Source organism: Pipistrellus kuhlii, unplaced genomic scaffold (assembly GCF_014108245.1).
Source record: "Pipistrellus kuhlii isolate mPipKuh1 unplaced genomic scaffold, mPipKuh1.p scaffold_m20_p_53, whole genome shotgun sequence".
Taxonomy (NCBI): domain Eukaryota; kingdom Metazoa; phylum Chordata; class Mammalia; order Chiroptera; family Vespertilionidae; genus Pipistrellus; species Pipistrellus kuhlii.
Window position 1 is genome coordinate 450001 of NW_023425555.1, and position 17888 is coordinate 467888.

The window sequence follows — 17888 nt, forward strand, 5'->3', positions numbered from 1 at the left end:
CTTGGTCATAGGCCTGGAGGCATCCATAGGAACTCGCGTTTGGCTTAACGTGGATACAAATGATTGCATAGAGATTCGTAGTAAGGTGACCAGATGTCCCAATTTTTAACAATTTGTCCCGCTTCCCGTGGTGTTTTTAAAAAGTCCCGATTTTTGGAACGCCAAGGGACACTGGACAAATTGTTAAAAATCAGGACTGTCCCGCCATAAGCGGGACGTCTGATGACCTTAATTTATAGACATAGATGTAGACACAGGTTACATATGCAACATCTACCTCCTTGCTCTCTCAGCAAGGTCTAGTAGCAATGACACCCTGTCTAGCAGCAGCCAGCACCCCAGCCCTCAGATCCCCGTTCCTATGCTATTATAAAAGGAACCGGTGCCTTCGAGAAATGGCTAACCCCAGGACAAGGCAGGACATGTGTCAAATGAATCTGGAACAACTCGCAGTGCCAGGAAGTAAGAAAGTGCTTAAAATATATATACAACAATGGGGAATGTCTAAGGCAGACGGGAGCCAAGGGCCATGGTCGGCAAACTGCAGCTCTCGAGCCACATGCGGCTCTTTGGCCCCTTGAGTGTGGCTCTTCCACAGAATACCATGGCCTGGGCGAGTCTACTTTGAAGAAGTGGCATTAGAGGAAGTTTAAGTTTAAAAAACGTGGCTCTCGAGAGAAATTTCCATCGTTGTGCTGTTGATATTTGGCTCTGCTGACTAATGAGTTTGCTGACCCCTGGCCAAGGGCAAGAGCGTCTAAAGACCAACCACAGGTGGGAACTATTGAGCAACTCAATAAGGTCATTTCAGATGACAGCCCGAAGGAGGTGGTAGCTATCCATGAGCCACACTGAACAAACAGCGAACCGGGAGGAGAGAGCAGTCCTCCTAGAGAAGAATCCCCCGTGATTTACACACGCGCTCCATCCTCAGGAAGTGGAGCACGGGACAGTATGGGAAGAGGACGGTATGGAAACGGAGAAGGAAAAAAAAAAGTAACTTCACAGCAGAGACACCTGACGGCCTCAGCCAGGTGATCAGCATCAGCCGTGAGAAGCTGTCTGGAGAGCCACTACCCTCGACACGACCGGATGGGAATGTGCCTCCCAGGGCCCAGTCTACCATGTTTCCCCGAAAATAAGACATCCTCCAAAAATAAGACCTAGCACATGGAAAGATAAGACATCCCCTTAAAATAAGACCTAGCGCAACTTTGGGAGAAAAAATTAATATAAGACACTGTCTTATTTTCGGGGAAACAGGGTACCTGGAGAAAAACACGGGACCAAACGGGAGAGCAACACGGCTCAAGGTCATTAAAGACGAAGTCCGAGACGCTGTCCCAACCAAGAGGGGCCTCCGGGGACATGAGAACTAAGCATAATGGGGGACCCTGGATGGGATTCTGGGGCAGAAAAATGACATGAAGGAAAAACTAGAGACAGGTGAATAGGAAATGGGCTTTCATTACTAAAAAAAAGTACCTTTATTGATCCTTTCATTGTGACTAATGCCCAGCACACGGTGTTCACAGCAGGGAAACTGGTTGTTGGGAACTGGGAACTTGCTGTCCCGAATTTGCAATAATTCTGTAAGTCCGAAGCCGCTCTAAAATTCAGAGTTGATTGAAATGGTTAAACCGCCCCGCTGATGACTAAAAGCTAGGAGAAGGAACTCCTGCTGTTTGTGCCAACGTGGAGGGCACTGTGCCAAGTGAAATAAGTAGACAGAGGAAGACACGTACTCTATGATCTCCCTTATATGTGGAATCCAAAAAGAGCCGAACTCATAGACACAGCCCGGGTGTCTGCCAGGGACTGGGGCGGGGAGAGAGATGGGGAGAAACGGGGAGATGCGGCAAGGGGGACAGACGCCCAGTGATAAGATGGGTAAGCTCTGGGGCTCCAGCGGACAGCATGTGATGGTCGTTAGTAATACCGTGTCACATCTGTGGCTGTTGCCAAGACAGCAGATCTTCAATGTTCTCACCAGGGAAAAAGAAATAATTATGTGACGGATGAAGGTATTAGCTAACGCTGCTTAATCACTTGGCGATGTACAAGCCTATGGAGTCAACACTTCTACGCTGTGAACAAGCCTGAGAGTGTGTGTCAACTGCACCCCAATAAAGCTGGGGGTGGGGGCAGGGGAGAATTTTAAGAAGAAGGAATACAAGGACGGGTGTGCCCTATTTGTAGGTATGAGGAAGCCACGTGGGGAATATAATGTGCTCCCAGAAGAACGGCCGCCGATGGGACAGCAGAGAAGCCCGGATAAACTCCTGTCAGAGCGGTCCTGGCAGCTGGCTGCATCGCTGGAGCGGCACCCAAGCACCAGAAAGGCTGCCAGTTTGATTTCTGGTCAGGGCACACACGGAGGCAACGGCTGGATGTTTCTCTCTCACATCATGTTTCTCTCTCCCCCTTCTTCCCTCTCTAAAATTTAAAAAAAAAAAAAAGCATATCCTAGGGAGAGGATAAAAAAGCCATTAAAAAATTCTTAATAGATAAAGTAATCTGAGACAAAGGCAGGATCCAAATGAATAAAAAAGGAAGGATTATTCAACCAAACGTGTCGAACACGTTATCCCATTCTAAAACAATTACATTCGATTATTGTTTACATCAATTTTTTAAATTCAGGTTAAAGAATCCAATACAACAAGGAAAACAGAAAAGAGATGAAAAAGCTTAGGACATGCACCTCACTGATTTTGGGACAGAAAACAAAGAAGTATTTCGTAAGCATGAAAGTGAAGAAATGACAAAGGACTGTGTCGACTGATTCCACTACATTTAAAGCCGAAAACAGAAACATTTCAACTTCAGGGCATCAGGAACTGACCAACCACGCAAAAAAGCCAACCACCAGGAAAAATACCAGCCGCCTAACAAAATCCAGTTCATATCATCACTATCGAGTCCTCTCAAAACAGAGGAGAAACCCACTAAAAACTTAGGGGGGAAAGAAACCCACGTTTACACAACAACCTCACGGCACATGACAACACACTGAACCCCACTGGCAATTCAAGCAAGGAGGCACCATTTTCCATGTTTTGAATTGGGGTGCGTGGGGTACGGTGGGGAGATGTTTTTATTCTGATTCCCAGGGTGAGGCACAGCTTCTCTGAAACAGCCCCTTCCAATGCTTCTGGTAGAAGTTTAAACTCTCAAAACATTTTGTAAAAACCCTCTGAAGGATCGCCCACCTACTCCGGGTGCTAAAAACGTCCTAAGAATTCCACTCGGAGAAGCTTAATCCTAAAAATAAAAATAGAAATCAAAGCTGCAGACGAAAGATGAGTGCCTTCTGCATGTTTTAACAGAGAAACACTGAAAAGCATCGGCGTTTTCAGCCAAAATGAAACCATTAGCAAAATTCTGACTTTCTGGTTTGGGAACTTTCCATGCTTTTCAGTTAAACACTGGAGACGTCCTGCCAGAGCCCAGGTCCTGGTTTATCTCCACGCTCTGGCCGTCAGACCCTCTGACACCTGCCGCAGAGGCGCAGAGGCCGGTCGGGGGTCAGGACAGGGCTTTCCTTGTGGAGGTTCCTGCAGGCAGGCAGCCCTGGGGGGCGGGGGGGTCAGCTAAAACCCCGGTTTCCCCAGCTCCTCTCCCACCAACAGGATGCTATTGGCTGATTCAAAAGACACAGCTAATCCTACTCCACGGCTCCAATCGCTGCTCAGAACCTGCGGCGGCCGCTCACAGCCATAGAAGGCAATCCACGGCTCCAGAGCCCCCGTCCCCAAGTCAGAGCCCAGACCCGCCCGGCCTCTCCCCGCTCTCCCTCCTCCCACACACACCGGTCCCCACATGCCAGCCACCACTCAGCGAGCTCAGGAGGAGGCACGCTGCATCCCCAGGTCCCCCCACACCCCCTCCCCCTGCGCCTGGCATTGGCCAGGGAAATGCTCGAAAGCGGGTCAACGCTCCCTCCTGTGCTCGGAGCGCGCTCCATCACTGCTCCCTCCCTCGGCACCTGAGCCGGCGAGGGACGCTCTGTGCTCCCGGTCCGTCTGCTCTGTGCCCGTCCTGTCTCCCGCCGGCTGCTGGCTCCTGGTGTGACCCCTGCCCCCTTCCCAGTGAGAGCCTCGCAGGCTGTGCACCCAGCAGGGGGTCCATCAACACTGGACCTGGGGGTGTCTGGAGGGAGGGAGGAGGATGGGGTAAGGCTGGAGAGTCCTGCACCCGGGAGGACGGAGAGGAGGGGGCGGGAGGGGGCTTAGGGCGGCTGATGACCAGGGAGGGGGCAGTGAGGACAGCCCGAGGGAGCCCCAGCCCAGGACTCAAGGTCAGGGTCTCACACTGCTCCCCTGCCCCGCAACTGCAGCCAAGCGTTTGGGGGACAAATTACATCACCAGTTTGGCTCAGTGGATAGAGCGTCGGCCTGCGGACTGAAGGGTCCCAGGTTTGACTCTGGTCAAGGGCATGTACCTTGGTTGCCGGCACATCCCCAGTAGGGAGTGTGCAAGAGGCAGCTGATCAATGTTTCTCTCTCATCCATGTTTCTAACTCTCTTTTCCTCTCTCTGAACTCTCTGTAAAAAATCAATAAAATATATATTTTTAAAAATTACATCACCCTGGCAGGTGGCCTGGGGTGAGTCCCACCCATGTCCTGAGCCTCAGTTTCTCCATGTGTAAGAGGAGGAGGATGGCATTGGAAGCCCAGGAATGATCCAGAAGGGAGAGAGTTGGAGGGGGGTACCTATGTCTGAGCAGAAGGCTCAGGACACACCTCACCTCTTCCCAGCTCCCCCACCTGGCTGCCCCCTGCCCCCGAGTGGGGAGCTGTGCTTTGGATCCTCCCAGAAATGTCTCCTAGCTCCCTGGCTCTGGGCTTTGGGACACCCCCTCCCCCCGAACCGAAGCTCCTGGAAGCGGAGGGACCTTCACCCTCAGCCTGAGGATGACGGGGCCCATTCTTCCAGATTCTCCCCACGGGCAGCTGCCTCCAGCCTGGGCGCTGTGGTTTCTCACACAAGAACACTGTGACACAGTCCTGCAGGGAACCTGCCCCTTCCTTAAGTGCGGCTTCCTGAAGCTGCCCTCCGACAGAAAGGCGGGGGGGGGGGGGGGGGGGGGAGATGTGGAGCAAACAGGGAAGCAGGAATGTGGGGGCCGGCGGGCCGGCAGTGTGCCCCCTCCCAGGCTGAGCCACAGCGGGACGTTTTAAGGGAGAAATGCTGGAAAGCAAGCCTCTCGCTCGGAGCAACGTGGGGAACCACCTCCGCTATTTCTCCCCGAAAGGCCCCACAGGGGTCTCGCAGGGCCCTGGCCAAAGGCGTGTCCCCAATGCCGAGCAGAGGGGGGGAGGGGGGCTGGAGGAGACAGGTGTTGGGCGCGGAGACCAGGCAGTGGGGCAGGGCCATCCCGGGGAGCTGTCCGCCGGAGAAAGTGGGTGAGGGCTGGCAGGCAGGAGGAAGACACCTGGCTCAGCGGCTCTCCGGCCTCCCAGCCGGTGCCCGGTGCCCGGTGCCAGGGCGAATTCTAAGAACTCACACCAAGTGAAAGCACAGAGGCTCTGGGGGCCACGCTCGGCCACGGCGCCTCCTTTCAAGGTCTCAGCAGTTGCGGGGCAGTTCTCACCCCATTTCACTAGCGGGAAAGTGAGTGTCCGGAAGGTGGGGTTACCTGCCCAGGTCGCACAGCCAGGAAGTGGCTGCGCAGCATTGGAACGCGGTTCTGTGCAAGGTGCACGGGTGGGAGCGGGGCGGCTCCCGGGAAGGAAGGAGCGTCGGGGGACGGCGGGGGGCGGCGGGGAGCAGTGGGGGCAGAAGGGGGTGCCCCAGGTCCCCGGGGGGTCGCCAGTGCAGAGAAGGCGCCCACCCGCCTCCGCGCAGCGCTGGGCCCGCAGGTGCGCCTGGCCCTGGCGGGGGGGCGGCTGAGCGCTGCGCGGGGCGCGGACGGGGCCGGGTGGGCGCCCCGGAGTCAGGGAGGGCACTGCGGGGAGGGCACCGCGAGCCCGGGCCGGCGCCCGCCCCTGCCGCCAGGGCCGCCACCCCGGGGTCGGGGAGGGCACCGTGGGCGGGGACGCACCTGGGTCGTGGAAGGGCACCAGCGCGTAGTTGGCGATGGCGCGGCTGCTCTGGCTCAGGCTGCGCTCCAGGATGCGCGAGGCGCCGTCCAGCACCTGCACCAGGTCGTCCCACATGGAGCCCGTGACGTCGAAGACGATGGCCAGGGTGGCGGCCCCGGCGGCAGGGGCGGGCGCCGGCCCGGGCTCGCTGGCCGCCGCGGCGGAGAGCGCCAGCAGCAGGCGCAGCAGCAGCGCGGGGGGCATCGTGCGGCGCGGCCGGGCCCGGAGGCGGCGGTTTGTCCGGTGCGCTCAGCGGCGCCCGGTGCTCAGCCCGCCCGGTGCCCGTGCTCAGCGGTGCCCGGTGCTCAGCCGCGCCCGGTGCTCAGCCGCGCCCGGTGCTCAGCCGCGCCCGGTGCCCGGTGCTCAGCCGCGCCCGGTGCTCAGCGGTGCCCGGTGCTCAGCCCGCCCGGTGCCCGTGCTCAGAGGTGCCCGTGCTCAGCGGCGCCCGGTGCTCAGCGGCGCCCGGTGCTCAGCCGCGCCCGGTGCCCGGTGCTCAGCGCTGCGGACGGTGCGTGCGCTCGGGACGGGGTCTCCGGGCAGGCGGGTCCCCCTGCAGGAGCCGGGGCGGGTCCTAGAGCCCACCCCGTTCAGGGTCACGGCCCGCCCCCTCCGGTGACTCAAACTTTCCCGCCCCCGCGGCTCGCCAGGCCGGACCGAGGTTAGGGGAGGACGCGGGGCGGACCGACCGCGGAAGGCGGCTGGGGCGGCCCGGGCGGCGGGGACGGGATGCCCGGGACGCGGCGGACACCTGCGCCCGGACACGCGCCTGCAGCGGGGGAGGGAGAGGGAGGGGAGGGAGGGGTGACCACAGCCCTGTCCTGGGGGGCCGGCCGCAGGGGGTTGGGGGGGGAGGCTGGCCTAGTTCCCTCCACCCCGCTCCCTGCAAACGCCCCGCCCCGCACATGGGTCCGGTGCTTTTTCTTTGCACAGGGATCTGTGCTTCCATTACTGAAACTGTGACTGTTGTTATAACCAAGCACCAGCCGAGCACCTACTGTGTGCTAAGCGTTTTCTCACGGCTATTTCCTCCCGCAGAGGGAGGCTCTCTCTAACCCCATCTTACAGGGAAGCAAACTGAGGCTCGGGCGTTTACAGAGATAAGTCGCTAGCCCAGTCGCAGCTCTCCAGCGGTGGAGGTAGGACTGGAAGCCGGATTAGAAAGATTCCCAGGACCCTGGCTCTGCCGCCTGGGAGAGCTGGAGGATAAGGTCACAGGTCCTCCGATGACTCCAGAGGCCGGGGCGCCCTGTGCCGCTGCGAAGGTTCTGGGCTCATGGAGGGGCGGGGTGTGCTTCCTGGGCTCTGGTTAGCCACCCCCGCCCTTCGGCCGCCATTGCTCACCCCGGGGCTGTGCGCTCCTGGTTTCTTTCTACCACGGAGGTCTCTCCCCATCGGCCTGGGAGCCCCTTGAGGCTGGGACTGTGCCTGGGCCTCCCCCCATCAGTCCTGTTTCCAGCTCAGTCCCTGGCACATGGGGGACCTCACCAAATAAAGAAGAGTCGTGGCTCACTTGTTTGGAGCATCATCCGGTGCAGTGAGTGGTCACAAGTTCGATTCCCAGCCCGGCTCATATCTAAGCTGAGACCTTGGTTGGGATGTGTACGGAGGCAACCAATGGGTGTTTCTCTCTCACATCAATGTTTCTCTCCAAGCCCCCGCTCCACTCTCTAAAATAAAAAGTGAGTGTGTGTGTGTGTGTGTGTGTGTGTCCCAGAGCGGCGGCCTGTGGACTGGAGGACCCCGGGTTCAATTCTGGTCAAGGGCGAGTACCTCCGTTGCAGGCTCCCCCTCGGCCCCAGCCCTGGTCAGGGCAGGCACAGGAATCAACCAACCAATCGATGTGTTTCTCTCACATCAATATTTCTCTCAGTCTTTCCCTCTCTCTTCCGCTCTCTCTAAAAATCAATAGGAAAATATCCTTGGTTGAGGATTTAAAAAATAAAATAGTAAATTAAATAATAAAATGGGAACTTGTTAAGAAAAGAGGAGATGCTTTTGTGGCCCGCCTGGCCTGAGCCGTGGAAGCAGGTGGTTCCGGCTCCTCCCTCAGCCCCTCCTCTGGGGAGACCAGGCGCCCAGCACCGGTGCAGGCAGCCCCCAAAACATGGCTGAGGGCTCTGCGTCTGTGATGGGGGAGGGAGTGAAGAGGGGAAATCTCTCCAGCCCTTATCCCTGCAAAGTCCCACCCCTCTCCATACCTCCTACTTCCCCTGGCATCTCAGGTCACACCCCACCTCTGCGCTGCTCCGGCGCCCTGCTGTGGGACCCTCCAGCCGGTTGGCCCTTTGTCTGGCACTGATGACGCTATTCCCAATGTTCCTCCCACCCCACCTGTGAGCTCTGGGCCAGCAGGGGCTGGTGCCTGGCACACAGTAGGTGCCCAAGGAAGGAATGCCACGTGAATGGGCTGGGGCAGTCAGGTGCCTGGTGGCTGAGTGTGGCCCTGGCGGGGGAGGCCGCCCACATCCTCGGGGACCGTGCTTTGGCCCGGGGCGAGGCCTGCGTGTCAGAGGGGCTGGGGTCCGAGGGACATGGGTTCCGGGGAGCCGCCGGCCTTGTGGGATATGGACGGCACCAAGTGCCCAGGCCCAGGTGAAGCAGAACTTACGTCCGAGCTCACAGGAGGTGGAGTCACCTGTACTTCTGGACACTGGCCCTTTAAATCTCCCTGGGCGAAGGCCACGATTGGCCCCAGGGCCGGGCCAGCTGCTGGAGAGAGAAGAGAGGCCCCAGCTGTGGAAGGCAAAGGCGGACAGGAGCCAGGGAAAAGGCCGGGCTCACAGACAGGGACGTGGCAGGTAGAGAACAGGGGACACACTTTGGGGACAAGCGAGTCCTTCCGTTATTCACTCTACAAACCCTCGCTGAACCTCAGCCGGGTGTCAGGCACTCCTCTGGGCACTGTTGGGGGAGGGGGCCATACAGATGTGCAAGACGGGCTTCCTACCCAGGGGAGAAGATTCACGTAAACAAATAATTCCAAGCCCGTGACATAAGTGCTAACAGGAATTACCGAGCTCTGGGAGCGCAGAGGAAGGAGTGTCTGCGCCTGAGGGGTCAGGGGAGGCCATGCAGGGAGCCCGAGAGGCCCGCGAGAACACGAGGGGAAGGGCATGTGAGGAGCAGGCACAGCATGTGCAAAGGCCAGGGGACAGGGAGGCAGGAGGGCGACACAGAGCGGAGGTCAGAGGCCGGATCTCGAAGGACCTTAAGTGACTATGAGGGCTGTGGGTTTTTTCCAGAGGCACCGAGAAGCTGCTGGAGGAGGAGGAGGAGTGGGGTCCACATGGTCCTATTTGTGTTTTGGAAAGGTCACAGGGGCAGAAGGTCAAAGGGTAGAGCTTAGAGCCGCCAAGGAGCCACAAACCCACTCCCGGAGGACATAAGAGCAGAGCTGGCGCCAAAGAAAGCGAGATGCTTCTCCTAGGACTGATCCCAAGGGCAAGGGACCACGAATCTGAGTCCTGAAAGGTCTAGCACAAGGCCCTCTCCCCTCCGGCCCTTCAGTCCCCCGTTGGCGGAATTATTTGAGATGGAGGGGGAGCTAACAAGATGACCGCCCATGGTTCCTGCAGCCCCACCACTCTGCACCCACCACCAGGGGGCCTTTGGAGACACGGGCAGGATGCAGGAGACCATCCAGCTGCCATAGAAGGGAGCCTTGGATGGGCACCACCTCCCATCCAGGGCGGCCGGGGGGCTGCCCCAAGCATGGCCCTCTCTGGGCTCTCCGTGCCTCCTCACGACGTAACCATGGTAGCACTGAGCGGGAGCACAGAGGAAACAACCAAAACCTCATCCATCTTCTCCCCTCCTACCACCTCGACGCGCCAGGCCACCTGGGACCCCAGTTTTGAACTCAAGATGATCCACGTTTTTCTTCTGTTGCCAGCAGGGGTCCCAGCGGAGCTGCTTGTTTGCTAACATACCACATGTTTGCTGCGGAGAGAGAGCACCAGGGCCTGGCCCGTCCAGGCCTGTCCACTCTGTCCTCACTAGGGATCCAAGACCAGCTGGGGGCTGGATCAGAACCCAGGACTGGGGCGGCTAAAGAGAGGGGGCGCCTCCCTACCAGCGGGCCTTTCTCATGCTTCCCTAAATCTACCCGGCCTCGTGGGTAGATTTACACATGGATCCTCTGAGGTTCTATCCACCACCGCCCCCCTGTCCCTCCTCCCTCTGCCGGAGGGAGCCCACTCCGCTCCTCCGCAGGAGTAAGGGCTGGCGGTGGAGGGCATCTGCCCCGCCCTCCCTGAGAGCCGATCACCCTGAGGAGCGCCCTCTCCTTAGATCCCCCCAAACAGCCCAGCCACGCAGGTCAACGTCCACTTTTCACCTGACAGGAGAGGTGAAGTCCTGTGTCCAGGCTGGACGTTGCTTTTTTGCCTGCCTTTCCCCAGAGCTCAGGATGGATGCAGCCCTCCACGCTGCCTCAGACGCAGGGGTGGTGGGTGGCGGAGTGGTGGGGCTGGAGGAGGGGTTGGTACACAGCTCCCAGCTGCAGAACTTCCAGAACAAATGTGGAGCTTGCAGCTCGGGCTGGACTCAGACTCAAGTTTCAGACATTTAGCACCTTTGAAACGCTGAAAACTCATCTCCTACCCACATTCAACCAAACTGCCTGGGCAAAATGAGAGGAGAGAGAGAGAGAGAGAGAGAGAGAGAGAGAGAGAGAGAGAGAGAGAGAGAGAGAGAGAGAGCGCGCACACACCATGTGGAGAGCAGGTGAGTCCGCCTCTCAGTCTGTAGACACACACAACCAGGCCCTGAGAAGCAGAAAGAGTCTCACAGCCTCACTTCTCTTCCCTGGGAAGGAATGAAAGAAACAGGGGAGGGCCCAGCCCGTGTGGCTGGGTAGTTTGATTCCTGGTCAAGGCACTTGCCCGGATTGCGGGGCCAGTCCTCAGTAGGGGGCGTGCAGGAGGCTGCCAACTGATGATTCTCTTTCATCATGGACATTTCCAATTCTCTCTCTCTCCTCCTTCCTCTCTGAAGTCAATAAAACATATTTTAAAAATCTAAAAAACAGCCCTGACCAGTTTGGCTCAGTGGATAGAGCATCAGCCTGCCAACTGAAGGGTCCCAGGTTCGATTCCAGTCAAGGGCATGTACCTTGGTGGCGGGCACATCCCCAGTGGGGGGTGTGCAGGAGGCAGCTGACGGATGATTCTCTCTCATCGATGTTTCTAATTCTCTATCCCTCTCCCTTCCTCTCTGTGAAAAAAATCAATTTTAAAAAAATCTAAAAAACAAACATGAATTGGGGGAGGGCCTGGCGGACAGGACCAGCAGACCATCCTTCCAACGACCATCCTTCCAACAGCTTGGAAGGATGGAGCTACCGGGACCAGGAGGAGGAGCCAGGAAGCTCCACTCAGCGCCCCTGTGCGAGGGCGCGGCCAGGCACCAGTGATTTACTGCTGAGTGGCCCGCGCTGGGACCGGCTCCCCATCACAAGGGCCGTGAGGAGTGGCTGGAGAGCGTCCCAAGAAATACTTGAGCGGCTCCGAGACGCAGGAACTACTGCCCATCCCCATGTTTTCAAAAACAAACACATGAGCTAAACCGGAGCCAGCAGCTGAGATCCGCTCCCCACCACCCAGACCTGGCCCGGATGGAGCCCACGTGTCCCTGAGCCACTGGGGCGGCCCCGGGCGGAGAGGGAGCCGGCCTCTCCAGCAGGTGGTCCCGGCTCCCGGCAGTGCTGTAGCGGGAGCCATGATGTCAGCGTTGTCATTGTCATCGGTGGCTGGCAAGAATATCTGGATGCGCTGAAGTGCACTCAGTCCCCTGTATTCCTTCTCTCACAATTAAAGAGTCCGTCTTGGCAGACCCCTTTGGCTTCTTACCCTTGAGGCTCCCACATCGAAGCCCAAGGCATTCTCATTGAGCCACGCCGATCCTTTTGTCTTTTCCTGGTGCGGCGTTCAGTTCTACACACTTATTTCTGCTCCTGCAGCAAACAGGAAACCACATGCGTGCCCTTTCATGAGTTATTTAGATGGTTATCAAACCATTTTTTCTCTACCTAGATTTCTTTTTTAAAAACATTTAAAATATATTTTTATCGCCGAAACCGGTTTGGCTCAGTGGATAGAGCGTCGGCCTTCGGACTCAAGGGTCCCAGGTTCGATTCCAATCAAGGGCATGTACCTTGGTTGCGGGCACATCCCCAGTGGAGGGTGTGCAAGAGGCAGCTGATGGATGTTTCTCTCTCATCGATGTTTCTAACTCTCCCTTCCTCTCTGTAAAAAATCAATTATATATATATTATTAATATATAATTGATTTCAGAGAGGAAAGGAGAGGGGGAGAGAGAGAGAGAAACATCAATGATAAGAGATACTCATAGATTGGCTACCTCCTGCACAACCCTCCCCCTCCTCACCTCACTGGGGACCGAGCCCGCAACCCGGTCATGTGCCCTTGACCGGAATCAAACCCGGGACCCTTCAGTCCACAGGTCGACAGTCTAGCCACTGAGCCAAACTAGCCAGGCCCTAGATTTCTTCTTACGTGTTGACTTTGGGATTCAACCTCCGGGAAGGGGCTGCGGTACCCCGAGGAGAAAGCTGCGGTTGTCCTCTGCAGGAAGTGTCCCCGGAGGACAGAGAGCACCCTGACTCGGCCTCATTCCTCCCCAGGCCCGAGCAGGGCTCCTGGCACAGAGCAGGACCTCAGTCAGTAAGGGGTGACGGGAACGAGAGAAGCTCTGGCCCTTTCCTTCGTCGCCGTATCAGCCCACAAACCAATCCGTACAATTAGAATCCGGCTGCACGTAGACTCTCCCGTTAGCTGAACAATCTGAACAATCTGACCCCGGCGCCTGGAGGACATGCTCGGAGTGGGATGGTTTTGTCTTGGGGACAGAGCCCACGGCCCCCAGATCAGGACCCACCTCCCCATCCCCGCTGTCACAGCGCGCCCCCCCTCCTGCCGGGCGCTGCTCCTCTGTGCGAGGCAGCGAAGATGAAGATGAGCGATTTCATTGCAGAGCCTCTGGGACGCAGCCCTTGGCTGAGACACCACATCCCCGGCCCTTTCCCATCGGAACGTTAGCTTGGACTGGGCCGCAGACGGGCCCTTGTCAACAAAAGATTCTGAGCGCCCGTCGCCACGGTAACGGGAGTGATGCGTGGCGGCCAGGAAAAGCCGGCCGGCGCTGAAGGGCCCCGGCCACAGAGGGCAGGGCAGCGGGGGCGATCGGCAGAGCCGCTGCTGGGAAAACAGTTTAGTGGATCCTCAAACGCTGAAAAGGCCCGGCCAGTGTGGCTCAGTGGCTGAGTGTTGGCCTATGAACCAGGAGGTCACGGTTCGATTCCCGGTCAGGGCACATGCCCGGCTTGTGGGCTCCGTCCCCAGGAGGGGGCATGTAGGAGGCAGCCGATCCATGATTCTCTCTCATCATTGGTGTTTCTATCCCTCTCTCCCTCTCCCTTCCTCTATATGGTCCAGCAATTCCACTCCTAGGTATACACCCCGGAGAACTGAAAATGGATCTTCAAACAAAAGCGTGTATAACGCCCTGGCCGGTGTGGCTCAGTGGCTAGAAGTGTCAGCCTGAGGACTCAAGGGTCCCAGGTTCAATTCCTGTCAAGGGCACGTACCTTGGTTGAAGGCACATCCCCAGTAGGGGGTGTGCAGGAGGCAGCTGATGTTAATCAGCTTAACAATAACCCACAACTGTTGGACCAACTGGCAGCGGATGTTTCTAACTCTATCCCTTCTTGCTTCCTCTCTGTAAAACTGAATAAAATATATGTTTTAAAAAAATAAGACAGAGGTGATGGTTGCCGGCACTGGGCATGTCCTAAACGCCACTGAAGTGCACACTTTAAAGTACGCTGAACGGTGAACGTCACGTTGTGTGTATTGTTAGTTAAAAAGGAAAAGGCGGGGGGTTGGGGGGGAGGCGGGGGGGAACGGAGTAAGGCTTGCTGGTGGCGGGCCCCGGAAGGCCAGCGGCAGTGGGGCCGGTGGAGTCTCCCGCCGCCCCGCACCCCTGCCGGGTCTCCTTTAAGGTCCTGCCAACTCACTCTCCCCTCAGGCGATGCCCCGAAGGGCCCGGGGCCACTATCGGGATGTCAATCAAGAGCACAGATGGAGCCTGACAACGGCAGCCTGACAGCCGCCCTCTGAGCACAGCGATCGCAAAGGGTTGGATGAGTGGTTTACTTTTTTTTTTTTTCTTTTTTTTTAAATATATTTTATTGATTTTATACAGAGAGGAAGGGAGAGAGATAGAGAGTTAGAAACATCGATGAGAGAGAGTCATCGATCAGCTGCCTCTTGCACACCCCCTACTGGGGATGTGCCCGCAACCAAGGTACATGCCCTTGACCGGAATCGAACCCGGGACCCTTCAGTCCCCAAGCCGACGCTCTATCCACTGAGCCAAACCGGTCCCGGTGGATGAGCGGTTTTTCAATGAATGGCGCCTGGAGCTGCTTCCCGAGAAACCCTCTTGGAAAACCCGAGGAGAGAAATGGGGCTCCCCGCCCAGACAGCAGGCCGCGACCTGCTCGGTGGGAAGAGCAACTGCTTGCCAAGTGCCAGGATTTATGGGGTGGACGGCGTCACAGAAAGACGTGTGAACACGTCTCCTCTGACATTTAGTAAAAGCAGGCCTGCCGCCAAAACCGGTTTGGCTCGTGGAAAGAGCGTAAGCCTGCGGACTGAAAGGTCCCGGGTTCGATTCCAGTCAAGGGCATGTACGTTGGTTGTGGGCACGTCTCCATAGGGGGTGTGCCAGAGGCAGCCGATAGATGGTTCTCATTGATGTTTCTAACTCTTTATCCCTCTCTCTTTCTCTCTGTAAAAAATCAATAAAATGTATTTTTAAAAAGAAAAAAAAGAAAGGAAGGAAGAAAGAAAAAGAGCAGGCCTGCATCGCAGGAAAAGGCCTGGGGATACAGAGGTGAGTGGCGCTGCACCAGCAGTCCAATAGGTGCCCTGTACCGTGCATGCCCGTTCCTGGATCTCCGACCCACTGCGGCCGAGGCACGGGGTGTGTCCTGGGCTCTGCCCATCAAATACGCTGGTGCTGCCTTCGGGTCCAGAGCCAGGCACAGAGAAGCTGGGCCCCCTCACCTCCGCCAGGGGCAGTGCAGCAAGATCAAGTTTCTGGTGTGACGGGGGCCGTGGTACCAGCCACGGCCTCTAGAGGTCAGACTAGAGCTGTGATGGAAGCACCGGGCAGAATTCTCCAGCTCAGTGTGAGCGCCCAATCGTGAAGCAAGGTTACCATGAAGAACGCTGCTCCAGCCCTAACCGGTTGGCTCAGTGGATGGAGCATCGGCCTGCGGACTCAAGGCATGTGCCTTGGTTGCGAGCAAATCCCCAGTGGGGGGTGTGCAGGAGGCAGCTGATTGATGTTTCTCTCTCATCAATGTTCCTAACTCTCTATCCCTCTCCCTTCCTCCCTGTAGAAAATCAATTTATATATATATATATATATATATATATATATATATATATATATATATATATATATTTTTTTTTTTTTTTAAGAAAAAAGAAAGAAAAGAATGCTGCTCCATTGCTTCTGGTGATGGGTTTCCACAGGCTTCCGCCAACCAAAGAGTAGTCACATGATCCAGGCTGAACCAATCATGCTTTCCCATTTCTCCAGCTACAGTGATTGGTCATGTGACTCTAGAAGAGCCAATCAAAATCCTTCCCTGGGGTGATTTCACTGTTGCTTCTGGGTGATGGGACTCATGGGTGGTGAGTGGGGGCCTCCAGGGAGGAGGCCATCTGCAGGAGAAGAGCCTGCAGAGACAAGAAGAGAGAGGAAGAGAGAGAAAGCCGGACGCCCGTTGAGTCCCTGCTCCCCCTGACATTCTGTGGTGTAATTAAATTAGGTGGTAATTTCTCTTTTCCTGCCAAGGCTCTCTTGGGTTGGGTTTCCTCCTTTTATAACAGAGTCCTAAATACTGAAGGTGGAGAAATGTTACTTCACTCAGGAAATGGCTTCATGAGCCTTTCTCTTGAGATGGCAACTGGCTTGTGGTTAAAGGAGAAAACCCCTGAGCATTGAGACACCGTTGGCAGAACAGGTCAGTGTTGTCAGTCAGCAGACGTCCCCTGAGCATCTTCCGGCCGGGCACTGGCGCTGTGGGAAGGGACCTGGCCTCCAGCACGCAGGCAGTGATGGCTGGTTGTTAGCTCGGCTCTCATCTCCTTCCCACTTACATTAGCCCAAGGGGCTGGGGAGGGAGGGGATTTGGATTAGGTGTTTCCCCTTTTCTCCCAAATACCTCCGATTCCGGCCCCACCCCAGGGGTCCTCCAGCTCTGTGACCTTGAACTGAGGGGAAGTATGTGTTTTGATTACGGCCAGAAAAGTGTGCTCTTGGAGGGAACGATGTGCTTTAAATAGCGCTCTTTCGACATGAGTTCCCTGAGCCCCAGCTCCTGCCGCCCTGCCAAGCCTCCCTGCTGGCGGGGAGAGCACAGTTCCGCACATCCTAGGCCTGGAGAGAGAGAAAAAATACTCCCCAAGCTCCTCAGGGTGTCCCCCAAATCCATGCATTGAACCCGACAGCATGGCCTCTGTCCGACCTGCAGGCCCAGGTAGGCAAGGGGCACACAGTGGGGCTCCAAGGCGTCATAGTCAAGTCCGTCTTCACTCCTGGGCCCTTTGGCGAACTGGCAAGAGGGAGGGGTGCCACCCTACAGCCCCCCAATCAGCTCCTAACAGCCCCTTGCGATGCGCCTCCCTCGAAAGCCTCCCCTCGCGGTCCCAGCCCAGGACCCTTTCCCTCTCCTCACTGCCTCTCTCCTCGCCCTCCCCAATCGATTCTTTTCTCTTTCCGATAGCATGAGAGCCCATGAAACACGTTCAGTAAGCTCTGGGTATGTATGTGTTTGGATGTACATAGTTGGTGTCTGACACCCAACCACTAACCTTGAACTCCCCTGAGGGAGCAGGGAAACTGGTAAGATTCAAACCCACGCGTGTTTGCCCCCCGAGACCGCTCAATGGGCGACACCAGGGCAGCCGTGAGGACTCAGCCTGCTGGTGACCAAGCCATCTTGTCTTTCATAAGCAGCATTTGGTCCCGTGCTTAACCAATACCCACACAGCGGCGGCTCAGCTTCTCTCAGTCATTGGTAGAACTGGGAGATAGACAACCACCGGAACCCAATTGGCATTTATAGAACATCCCACCCAGCAATGCAGCCCCAGAATGCAAGTGGGACAGTCGCCAGGAGAGGCGTATCTGGGTCACAGGGAGCCTTCACTAATGTAAGAGTTAAAGCAGGCCAGGTGTGCTCTCGCCACAGTGGAAGGAAACTGGAAATCAATAAGGAAAATAAAGGGGCAATTGTCAGCATATTTGGGGGGAAGGTAAGTGGTGCTTGGGGAGAGATTATAGCATTAAATGCTCATGTCAGAAAAGAAGGAAGGTCTCGCCCTAACAGTTTGGCTCAGTGGATAGAGCGTCGGCCTGCAGACTGAAAGGTCCCAGGTTTGATTCCAGTCAAGGGCATGCGCCTTGGTTGTGGGAACATTCCCAGTAGGAGGTGTGCAGGAGGCAGCTGATCGATGTTTCTCTCTCATCGATGCTTCTAACTCTCTATCTCTCTCCCTTTCTCTCTGTAAAAAATCAATAAAATAAATTTTTTTAAAAAGAAGAAGGAAGGTCTCAAATCAGTAATCTAGACTTCCACTTTAAGAAACTAGAAAAATCCGGCCATAATGGCTCAGCAGTCTGACCTATGAACCAGGAGGTCATGGTTTGATTCCCAGTCAGGGCACATGCCCAAGAGGCGGGCTCAATCCCCAGTGTGAGATG

General features: G+C 56.5%; 2 protein-coding genes across 2 annotated transcripts in view; both read right to left on the reverse strand.

Moving 5' to 3' along the window:
* Positions 1 to 6316, reverse strand: part of HMCN2 (hemicentin 2) — a 128630-nt gene extending 122314 nt beyond the window's left edge. Inside the window, 1 exon segment of the mRNA XM_045573639.1 lies at positions 6049 to 6316. Within this exon segment, the coding sequence (XP_045429595.1) occupies positions 6049 to 6292 (244 nt within the window). The 5' untranslated portion in view covers positions 6293 to 6316.
* Positions 6317 to 8112: 1796 nt separating this feature from the next.
* Positions 8113 to 17888, reverse strand: part of NCS1 (neuronal calcium sensor 1) — a 51409-nt gene continuing 41633 nt past the window's right edge. The window contains exons 8-9 of the mRNA XM_036416090.2: positions 14204 to 14209; positions 8113 to 8126 (exon numbers count right to left, since the gene is read on the reverse strand). The gene's annotated coding sequence lies outside the window, so the exon portion shown is untranslated. The remainder of the gene's footprint in view (positions 8127 to 14203; positions 14210 to 17888) is intronic.